The 11,881-nt window shown below is 37.4% G+C and overlaps 2 protein-coding genes across 2 annotated transcripts in view; one reads left to right on the forward strand and one right to left on the reverse strand.

Moving 5' to 3' along the window:
• Positions 1 to 11,881, forward strand: part of LOC107697832 (SPRY domain-containing protein 3-like) — a 20,731-nt gene that overhangs the window by 3,083 nt on the left and 5,767 nt on the right. The window contains exon 2 of the mRNA XM_016498684.1: positions 8,977 to 9,113. Coding sequence (XP_016354170.1) covers positions 8,977 to 9,113 — 137 coding nt within the window. The remainder of the gene's footprint in view (positions 1 to 8,976; positions 9,114 to 11,881) is intronic.
• LOC107697925 (insulin-like growth factor-binding protein 5) lies at positions 43 to 3,827 on the reverse strand. Its single transcript, XM_016498798.1, has 4 exons — positions 3,252 to 3,827; positions 1,732 to 1,766; positions 1,214 to 1,333; positions 43 to 837 (listed from the first exon to the last, which is right to left on the reverse strand). The coding sequence occupies exons 1-4, from the start codon at positions 3,619 to 3,621 to the stop codon at positions 724 to 726; spliced, it is 639 nt and encodes a 212-aa protein (XP_016354284.1). The 5' UTR covers positions 3,622 to 3,827; the 3' UTR covers positions 43 to 723.

An 11,881-nucleotide genomic window follows, 5' to 3' on the forward strand; every position in this document is an offset into this window, starting at 1 on the left:
TATATATATAATAGCATATTGAAATGTATAAAAATATGCCTAACAACTTCTCGAAAAAGGTAACAGCCATCAGCATTCAAGAATATTCCACCTCATGACACGACCAACCACGATAGCCTCACTTATGTACAAATAATCCACGACATGCGTTTGCGGTCAGAGTGTCATATGAACAAAAAAGGAGTACTCGCCAAATGTGCACATTATGATAGAGTTTAGATGTCGATTACATGACAATGTGTACAATTCAAAAGTATGCAAGTCTTTGAGGAAAACATTCAAGGAAATTTAGTAACTCCCGAATAAATTAGACGAGAAGGTATATTCCATTTTCATAAGTATAGTTTAGTCAGTGTATCATTGGAGAAGGGGAGAGGGGACGGGTTCGAAAACATAGTCACCCCATCTGCTTAATAGTTAAACAGCCCATTGAGAAACAAACATAGAAGTTGTGGCCAGGAATTAAATAGCTCTCTGTAACAGCTGATCTATCCCAACTTAAGCTCATGTGGTGTAGTGGTCATTAGTGTTCTGATGCTGTTTATTCAAGTTTATGGCAGTGAACGTGGTCTGGATGTTCTGAGTGAGGGCCCATTCCCATGTCAAGTGGTTTATCCCTGGAGTGTCTTGGTCAGGCAGTGTCTTGCACCAAGCTGAAGTCATCCCCTCTCCCTGTACCCCTCCTCCTCCTCCAGGCTCAGAGCTGTGGGGCTGTCGCTCCCCTCACTCTCCATCACATGGTAAAATTCCATCCTCCCCGGCACGTGATGGCACGGTGTTGCCCATCTCGTCGACGCACCAGCAGTGGCCACGCTGCATGCCCTTAGAGGACCGACACTACAAGACAACAGGAGATTGTTCTGGCTTTGATACGTCATTCTACTGTGCACACCGTCAAAGGTTGTCATTCGCAATACAAAATGGCTCATAATGGTGACCTTCAGATATCAAAACTTCCTCCTCAGTTAATTTATGGAAACTAAGCTGGAAAAACAGCTTCTGAACTTCCACAAGGAAGTAAGGTAGATACTGTTATTTAAAAAAAAAACAGAAGACCTATCAATAAGAGTAAACAGTGATAAAATGATCCTTCTAAATGATAATGTTACCAATTCTTTGGCAATGTAAAGCCTTTTTACCATGTCAGTAAAGCCACTTGAATCTTGAAAATGAAATTCCTGCATGATATTATATTAATTTAGTCAACCAGTACCTGCTTTTTCCTGTAGAAACCACGAGTGTCACAGTTCGGGATGTAGATGTCCCGATCCGACTGGAAAATGGTGAGTTCGAGACCCCGCAAGACAGTGTTGAGCAGCTTACGACAGGGAGCCTGGTGAGGAAGTGTTGAAAACAAAATTTTGGAATACCACATACGGTACCTAAGCATTTGTATTATGTATATTTCTAAGAGGCATTTTGATTGTTCTATTCTGTTCTGAGACAGATTTTTTTTGTATATAGCGCAACCTAGAGGTACACAAATGAGTTTGGTGTAATAATATAAAATAATTATTATATTAAATTCTATAATTATTATAAAAGTTATGCTTTAATTTAACAGCCACAAGCTGACGTTTCTTTAACATTTAATTTTAATTTAACAATTGATATAAAACATAATTAATAATAGAACATAATTAGCCCTTTTCCATTAGATTTTTGTCTTGTTCATGCTGTTTACATTGTGAGCATTAATTATAGAAAACAAAAACCAAAGGATAGACTCACCTTTTCTATTTCACCACTATTCGAAGGATGTGGCCCTGTGAAAAACAGACATTAATACCGAATTATGACTGCATTTTTGAGAAAAAGGCATTACAAACTGTGATTCGACTAAATGAATATGTTTAGCTGTGATTTAAGAGTATATGTTGTTTGATTTGGGTTACTTAAACTGGACAAACCCACATTTTTAGGGAATAGTTCCTCAAATCATTCTCATGAATTGACAATACAGGCTCTCTTAAGTTGTAATGACCTAAAGTAAACAGTAGATGGAGACTGCATGACTACATTTCACCTGCTACTTGAAATGACACTGTAGGAATGTGGGTGACACTGATATACACTCAAGAACACTTACACATTACTTTATCTCCTCTGTTGCTCCTCTCTATTCTGCTCTGAATAGTTCTGATGTCCATATGCATGGCAAAATTCATATACTGTCTCACACACACACACACACACACACACACACATCTGTACTCATATACAACCCTTGCACATTCATACAAAGATCAAATAAATATTTTCCCCACTGTAGCTCAGTATGCACAAGGCGATATTTGTATGTGACATTTGTATGAGCATATGGCTGTATTTTTGCAGCTAACAGCAGCATCTGCTCTTTCTTGTTGCCTTTGCTAATTCATCGCCTCTGGGTTTTTTTTATATATGTTCAGTTGTGCATGTGCATTTGGTAGTATTCATAATTTATCATATTCAGTTTCATGCATGTGAGTTTCTAAATGAGATTCTGCAAAGAGTCAGTCTTTATATTAACATATGCATTTATTTTTTCTCTGTATCATTTTTATTTTGTCTCATAGTTCTTGCACACGTTATAATTTTTGCAATGGGTCCCTTTTCAAGGGCCCACAACTACTGGCACATATATTGATAAAACAAAATCAGTGTGAAGTACATTGATCAGACATTATTTTGTGCACTTTTTTCTCAATGCATTTTGGGAATGAGAATACACAGACTTCTGAACAAAATACCCAGAATACCATCTGAAATATAGAAAATTAAGCGATATAGTAACACTTTCCAATACTGAAGGATCAACATAAATAATGAAACAACTGTGACATAAAATAACAAAAATTATATAAAAAAACAGAAACACATGTACAGCAGTGAATGCTCTTAAGGGTGTGTTTAAATTTTATTTTTGTTTTTAATCCCTTTTTATGGTGACACCAACGCATGGCGCTCACTCTCTTAGCAAATAAAATAAGCTCTGTTTTGACAATGAAAAACTGCTGACAATATAAAAATACATGGCATCGTAATTCATTAAATAGATCAACAAATTATATATATATAATGGACACTGCAGCGCAGCGGCTTGCCAGCACATCCGTGGAACCTGAAATGCATACTCGAGCTATTTCGCTGTGGTACTTAAAGCAGATAAGCCATTGCATTTTCTCACCGCATGCGGCACGGCGAGACGCCGGCGAAGCTACGGCATGGAGGAAGGGACCGCAAAGGCATCCGCTGGCTGAAACTCTTACCTGTGGGGCGGGGCCTCTCGGTGGGACTGGTTCTGCTCTGTTTGGCGCAGAAGCCTCTGCCCTGCAGCAGAGCCTGAAGGGGGCTGTGTTCACGTGGAGGGGGCACACAGCGAAGCCCCTTGGTGCAGCTCAGGGTGTAAACCCCACAGGGCTCCCCCAATGCCAACACGATTGTGCTGGGCGCCCCAGCCGGGTCCCTGGAGGTCCGGCCCGCACCCAAGGGGTGCCCATCTTTGCAGGTCAGGCAGTTTTTGTTGGGGCCCAAGCGGCCCGCCAAAGACCAGGATCCACAGTGGATGATCAGCAACAGGACAACGGGCGTCAAGTTGGAAAGGAAGGACATCTTGCGTCTGGGTCTCAGGTTCTCCATGCTCGGTTGTGCCGTACGTGGCTGATGCTATTTCTGGAAGTCTGTTTCTCTTTGCCCTCTCTGTTTCTTTGCTCGCTTTTCAGCTTAGTGAGGCTGAGAGCAGGGAGTCCCCTGCAATGCCAGAGGATACAAACCGAGAACGAGTGAGAAACGGCAAGCAGCGGCTTTTAAAGATTTGAAAGGCGGTGATAGAGAGCGAGAGGGAGAGAGCACAGTTATGACACCTTCAGGGGCTGGGACTGAGAGACAGAGAGAGAGAGAGAGAGAGAGAGAGAGAGAGAGAGGGAGAGAGAATGTGTGAGGGGGGAGTGAGAAACGGCAAGCAGCGGCTTTTAAAGATTTGAAAGGCGGTGATAGAGAGCGAGAGGGAGAGAGCACAGTTATGACACCTTCAGGGGCTGGGACTGAGAGACAGAGAGAGAGAGAGAGAGAGAGAGAGAGAGAGAGAGGGAGAGAGAATGTGTAAGGGGGTGGAAAGAAAGAGAGAGAGAGAAAGAGATTATTTTTCCTTTTAGAAATCATCAAGCACTTCTCCAGCTTTCAACCCATTATTGTATCTGGAAACATTCCTTTGCCCAGGATACTTACTCTGGCTATATGATGGTTACTTTTTCTGCATCATCTGTGAAAATGTTAGAGCATTCTAGTAATCTTTGCCATGGTAACAATGAAGGCGAGGGATTCCATTTCTCTGCCGACTACGGTAATTTGCTTGTGAGAGAGTCGCACCATTAACCCTGTTGCTTCTAAGAATGCTAAAAAGAGTGGCCACTTGATAGAAGTCAAGCTTTTTTATGTATCATTGTAGTATTAGTTACTTTTTGAACCTTTTCATGATCTTTCAGATGCAGAAAACTACTTGTGAAACACTAGTGGTGAAGGATCTTTTCTTCTGTATTGTGACATACTTCCGAACATAACAGATTATCGAAAAAGACAAAATGTAGAGCAGGGATTTGGTTCTTGGTTTGGTTGTTGATTGGATGTTAACATGTGGGCATTGCACTCAAAAAATGGATGCAGACGATACTTGAGCATGGGGTTTAAGCAAACGAAATGATTGTAAAAGTCTGGCATACGTCACAGAAGGTCCAGTAATGATATTTTGTTACGAATTACAAAGCCAAAAAGTACAAAAAAAAAAAAAAACCTGTTTGTCAACAACATGTTAAAGTTGTGACACAAGAAATACAGTTTCTGGGTCCAAACCTCTACTTGTTTCAATTGAGAGCACGCAATCTCAACAGCCGTTTATAAGCACTATTTATTCACACATTCAAACTAAAAACTTTAAAAACTAAAGGTATAAACTACAGTCTCTGGGCTCACGTTGTCCTGGGCACCAATATTTTAATAATTCATAAAAGATGAATCGCTGTCTGGCCATCTGAGATTTCTGTATGGAGATAAAGGTTAGCATCATGATTTTTCAGTAGTATTACAGCACATTGTGAGTGAATATTAGCACCGTTTATTGTTTGCTTTTGGGATTTGATAGAACGTTTGGACCCAGTGACACGTGACATCAGACTTAACAAGCGGATTGAATGAGCACCTACATTGAGAACGTTGCTTTATGATGCAGCGATTCAACCAAAGGAGATTCTGCTGCTTAATAGTTTATTTTGTAGAAGGGACCGTGTGGATAATTGGGGCAGTGTTTTCACTGGAATGTACACAAGACGATATATGCCAGCAGCTAATAATGCAATCCATCAGCCTAGTCAACCAGATAAATCTGATCTCTTTGGAGGACTTCATAAAGTTCTAGTTGTCCTTTGGCCCAGATACCATTAATCGAGAGTTCATGAGTAGTCTTTTAGTGCAGAGAAGTCTCCGAGTGCTTTTGTAGAAGACGATGAAAATACTGGTCCGTACTGGCCAAGGGGTTTATGCCAAGATTTATACCATCAGGATGCACCAAGCAGATGTATCTGATGGGGTCTCTTACATGCAAAAGCCTGCTTTCAGGTCACACCCAGCTGAAAAGGTCCCATAAGGACAGAGTGGTGTTTATTTGTTGTTGTCGTGAAGCGGGATGGAAGTTAAGATGTCAAAGATGGGCTGGTATGAGTGCAGAAGGCAAACAGGATTTAGATGATTATCTTACGATATTGACATGTGTGGTCATAGTTCTTTTTAACACAAACATGTTTGCCTTCTGAGTGTCTGTCTATGCTGCAGAATAGTTCTGTTTATCGGTTACGAATACCATTGAACAATCCCGATTTGATAGGCCTACTATAGTTATTTAACTTCTGGAAAGCACAAAAGGTTGGAGCGTTCCTTGTTTGGGGAGATGTCGGCTGGCTGATGTTCTCTTATTAGAGTTGATTAGTCTTGGCAAAGAATGCAAAAAAATCACCTGCTGTCTGACATTCCCATCCGTGCCACAGCACGACCCCGTTCTCTGTTTCCACATGTTCTGGCTAGAGAATGTTCCAAGAAGTGTGCCAAACTGATGGGGTCTCTCTGCTTCCAGATTCACCAGATTACACGATTTTCCTCCTCATCTCTGTCTACAAGTCAGAGTTCGATGGTTCCAGCCCTTGTGTTTCTTTTTAAACCTCGCTGCTTCCATTTGTCAGCAGTTTCTCAGTGTAACTTATACCAAAATTAAGATGCATGCATCATCCTGTCTTTCAGATGTCATGCTCGCTTACAGTATAGTACATTCCACTCCTGCAGTCATTACGAGTAACCATTATAAGGGGCCCTTAGATTGTGCCAAATGTTCTGTAACCCACTTTTCAGTTGTGTGAGCCTGAGGTAATAGAGTGCCAGACCGTTTTGATAGTCTGAAAATACATCCTCACAGTGAATGAAAAATGGAAGTAGTTGTGTCAACACTTGTGTTAATAATGATATTTGTGTCACTTCATGACATGACTCTCTGGAATACTTGATTCTGATTGGCCATTCTTGGCATTCACTAATCAGATATTTCACAATAATAACCATTGACCAGAGAAACGATGTATAACTGACCACACATCCAGGATGGATGTCTCTCTTTGGTCTTTACAAGTAAAATAATCACCAGTCAATAATTAGCTGTGAGATAATTTACAGTGTGTTTTTGATTTATCAAATGTGACTGTGGCAATATTCAAGCGATAATATTCAGTCAGCTGGCCATTATTGCAGAATAAACCTACCCTATTGGGTTTATTTTTGCGATAATGACTGAATATTGTCCCTTAAATATAGCCACAATCGTATTAAAAAAAAAATCGGAACAAGATTCGACGATGATAATGCAATACATTTATTTTTTTATCTATAAAATAGGACCAAACTTGCCTATATTTTTACATTTCTCAATGTATTCCTCAATGTTCTCATTTTCAGAAGGTTTTGAAAAATTATTTATATACTTTATGCTTTATTCATGCTTATAACATTATATGTAGGATGTAAAATGTATCAAAAGCTTGTTTTTCCTGCACAGTTCGTAAAGACCACTGCGACTCGCTGCGAAGTTTCTCATTGGTCAAACGCCTGTCAATCAACTCCGTGTCGCCTTTCATTGGTGCGCTGCATTCATTCCTCCACTGACGCCATCCAGGAAGAGCCGCTCTCACTTCTGCGAAGTTTGTCAGGTAGTTTAGCTAATGGAGTCGGTAGCTAGAAGTAAACATAAGTGGCCTTAGAATGTTTTAACGTCTTACCCACTGATGTACAGAAGGTACGTACGTGACGGCATAATATTTAGATACGTTACACTTTAGACATTTAGCGGTTCTGTCATTTTTGTATTTTATTTCGAGTAGGCCTCAAAGCTAATAATTTGTTAGCTGTGCAAGTTGATTAGCTGTGATTGAAACTAACCTGCTAGTACGAATTATTGCATCTATTACGTAATGATTATTTTCCTTCTGTGTCAAATATGATACAAACTTTTCTTTAAACATACAAATAGTATTTAAATAGTGCGCTGTTGTAACACAGGTTAAGTGACAGTTTATTGTTGACACTATATGTAGCATTGATGTTGTCGGTGTTAAAAAGTCTGACTTTTTATGAGAAACAAATAATATCTGTATCTGTTGCTAAATGCTGTAGGAAGTGCCACCATGTGATTGACATGATAATTATGACAATCTAGAATTATCCTCTGTCATATCCTGGATGTATGAATGACAGCTGACACGTTACATCTGTCGAGACCTTTATAGATAACTCCTCCTAGTAGTGTAATTTGTTGCATGCGTGTATAGGCCAAATATGACAATAAGGCTCTATGATAAAATAAAACGTTCTGTGAACGACTGATACTGGGGATGTTTATACAGTTGACTCAAGATGATTAAGCATTTAGTGCTGAGTGTTGTTCATCTTAGGTGTAGGTGGGGAGAAAATATGCATCCCATTTCCAAACCATTGCACACTTTAGAGTAGTAGTTCTCAAACTTTTTTTTTGTCAGCCGAGAACCTTAGATGTTAAATTTTTACTTGAAGCATTTTTTTTATTATTATTATTTATATATGGGGCTGCACGACTTGGCCAGAAATTACATTGTAACTATTTTGTCATATATTGTGATGATTTCAGTGATAACATTTAACAGAATATGCTGGACTGTAAATAGACTTAAAACTCTTTTTAGTTCATTACATTGTGCTAACCCAATGAAATAGATTATAATAATGTTAAGCTTGATAATATTAATAAGTACTTTTATTATTAGTTTTAACTAATTATAACAAATAAATGCAGAAATATATTACAATTGTACTGTAGAATAAAACTTGTTTACATTAATAATTATAATGTTATCCTATTTTACTCTTAAAGTTACAACAGTAATATTTAGCCTATGTTTTACATTCTTCACTTTCAAACATTCAAACCAGTAAGCTTTTAACATTTCAAATCCTCAAGCTTTTATTTTGGAGGAATACTGGTGAATTGTTTTAAACTTCTGTCCACAAAAATTCTGCAAGTTATGTGAATAAAGTGAATCTAGCATATACAGAGATGGAGTTTGTTAGAACCAGAATTTAATGTGAATGCAAATTGACAAGATATGTATGTTGCGATTTCAGTTCATTTAAATTAATTGTGCAGCTCCATTTGTTCATTTTAATTTTACATTCAATTTAATTTATTATTAGTTAATTTTCATCATCTCATGAACTCTTGTTTAGGAAACCCTGCACTAGTAGTTAAAAAACTAAAAACATGATTAGAAAATGGCTAAAAGCCGTATGATCTGTCCACAGCTCATTATGGCAATTTGTGAACAGCAAGTCCATCATTACTTACACTTCTCGTGTCTTGAATGAGTTGTGAATCTCAGATGCTCAATCTGAAACCTTTAAAACTTACAGCGTCTGTTTTCCACTCCACAGATCTATGAGATGGATGATATCAATTTACACTACAGATTTCTGAACTGGCGGCGCAGGATCAGAGAAATCAGGGAAGTCCGTGCTGTTCGTTATCAAGAGCGATACAAACGAATGTTGAAGAATGGAGACACGCTAAGGTAGGTTTGCCCAGCAAGTGACCCTAGCTCTGTTCTTTTTCCACTGTGTTCGGTAATCAGCTCCTGGCCTGTGTTGACCCCCCTAGTTTGTATGGAAATATTCTGCACTGCTTTTCATTTATCCTTATTTATTTGTATATTTTGAACTGCACAACCATCCACTCCCATCAATATCATTGAGCTGGGCTTGCGAGCGTAAAGCATTGTGAGTGCGTGTATTTGAGCCACTAAAGATGTAACCAGCCTCGACTCACTTGACCTCACTGATTGAAACAATTATAATTTCAGAGAAAAAGTCAGTGGCTACTTGTTTTTTTTTTTTATCAGAGTAGGGATGAAATGCAAATTCCATCCGTCGGAAAAATAATAAAAAAAAAAAAAAATACAACATGTTATGTTTTAATTCATCTTTTTTTAAATGCGAAGTCTCCAGCATTTTCAGAATTAATTTGTATCAGTTTGTTTGTCCAGTTTGAGAATTCAAAGTGTGCAAAAAATGTGTTCACTGACTTCAAAGGAATAGTTCTCTCAAAAATATTGTAAAGAAGTATATTGAGATTTTTTACAAATATTTTGGAAGATTCTTGTCCTCACCAAGGCTGCTTTAATATGATTAAAAATACAATAAAACAGCAATATTGTGAAATACTATTGCAATTTCAAAGAACTGTTTTTTGTTTTAATATATTTCAAATAGGGATGGGTGATATCGTTTGCGATATACCGTTAAAAATTCTCCCCACGATAAGAATTAGACTTCCCGCGATAATAACGAAAAAGTCTAGTTGTTGACATATTTCTGTGTGCGACAGTGCGGAGTGACATCGCGGAAGGCAGTCGTCAAATTGAAGAGGAATAGTCTACATCGCTAAATGAGGAGCTCGAGCTCATTTTACAATCTGTACAAATACAGTGTACAAAAAATCGGTCTGAATAAATGCACTACAGTAGCACGTGTGCGATACAGTTTTGCATGTGTATGAGCCTGTTTACAAACCTGTTGTCCAACAAAGATATAATTTATCGACATGCTTTTTCTTCAAATTAACAGTCGAGTTTATGAAATACTTCTTTTTGTGGCCAGACGTGGTTTCATATTACAGAATGATAGTTTTATATACAGTGATAAAGGCCATGTTGATTAACATTGCATTATAAATATACTTTCCTTATAAAAATACCCAAGATTGAAGAACGCAGATAAATCATATATTTTGTGCAATCGTATGTTTATTTTCCTCAAGTTTCATCAGTTAAAATGTCTATCTCCGTTGTGCGTTTTATTCAGCGATAACTGGATACCTTCCTGGAGCGTCGTCAGTAGTATTACTTCTGATATGGATATATGGATTTCTGTGCAAGAGCACCCTCCGGCTTCCAGTATGAATTAAACAGTCTTTACATTACGTGTGTACTCATTAATGCTCACAACACCCTATTTTGGGTAAAAATAGGAAAGATAATACTTTTCTCTAAAGAAACAGGATTCCCTGAATTATCGTCATTGATATCGTTACCGCAATAAATCCCAGAAATATCGTCATTTATTTTTAAGCCCATATCACCCATCCCTAATTTCAAAATAGGGCTGCACGATTATGACAAAAATCATAATTGTCGTTTATTCCTTTGAAATTGTAATTGCGATTATTAATTTGCGATTAAATTAATGATGTTTACACCTTTGTTTGAAGCAACTGCATGCCATATTTTTATATGAAAATAAACAAGCTGAAAACACTAACTGAAAAACATTTATTGCTTTTCTATAGTATTAAGCCTCAAATGTCAACTATACATCGGATTGGTTTCTCTTTAAATAAAAAGGTAAAAATATGCATGGTATTATAATGTTATACTAAAACTAAAATTAAAACAATGGAAAAACCTTTAAGATAACGTAGAAAGAAAAAAAAAGCATCTTAAGCATGCAGAATAACATAAGTGGACTTTGAACGATTAATTACTGCTTTGAACGATTATGTAATTGTGGCACCCGTAATTGTAATTGTGATTAGAAATTCGATTAATTGTGCAGCCCTATTTCAAAATGTAATTTATTCCTGTGAGGCAAAGCTACATTTTCAGCATCATTACTCTAGTCTTCAGTGTCACATGATCATTCAGAAATCATACTAATATGCTGATTTGCTGCTCAAGAAACATTTCTTATTATTATCAATGTTGAAAATAGTTGTCTTAATATTTCTGTGGAAACAATAGCCCCTTTAACATAGTAATACTAGTAAATTAGCCGTAAAATTACTGGAACGACTTCACCGGTAAATACAAAAATGTGCTGTTCACACAAGCAACGACGTTCCGTCTTTTTACCGGCTTTAAATAAAAAGGTAAAAATATGCATGGTATTATAATGTTATACTAAAACTAAAATTAAAACAATGGAAAAACCTTTAAGATAACGTAGAAAGAAAAAAAAAGCATCTTAAGCATGCAGAATAACATAAGTGGACTTTGAACGATTAATTACTGCTTTGAACGATTATGTAATTGTGGCACCCGTAATTGTAATTGTGATTAGAAATTCGATTAATTGTGCAGCCCTATTTCAAAATGTAATTTATTCCTGTGAGGCAAAGCTACATTTTCAGCATCATTACTCTAGTCTTCAGTGTCACATGATCATTCAGAAATCATACTAATATGCTGCTTTGGTGCTCAAGAAACATTTCTTCTTATTATCAATAAGAAGAAATGCTCCTAACAATCTGGATTGCATTAGATTCTTTTGTCTCAAGAAACATTTA

This window comes from Sinocyclocheilus anshuiensis, unplaced genomic scaffold (assembly GCF_001515605.1).
Source record: "Sinocyclocheilus anshuiensis isolate Anshui unplaced genomic scaffold, SAMN03320099.WGS_v1.1 scaffold78, whole genome shotgun sequence".
Taxonomy (NCBI): domain Eukaryota; kingdom Metazoa; phylum Chordata; class Actinopteri; order Cypriniformes; family Cyprinidae; genus Sinocyclocheilus; species Sinocyclocheilus anshuiensis.

Excerpts from the sequence above, each read along its gene's own strand:
- LOC107697925 (XM_016498798.1), bottom strand. The coding sequence starts at position 3,621 with ATGGAGAACCTGAGACCCAGACGCAAGATGTCCTTCCTTTCCAACTTG. Across the intron at positions 1,767-3,251 it reads CGAGAGGCCCCGCCCCACAG|GGCCACATCCTTCGAATAGT; the intron begins GTAAGAGTTTCA and ends TGTTTTTCACAG. Across the intron at positions 1,334-1,731 it reads ATAGTGGTGAAATAGAAAAG|GCTCCCTGTCGTAAGCTGCT; the intron begins GTGAGTCTATCC and ends CTTCCTCACCAG.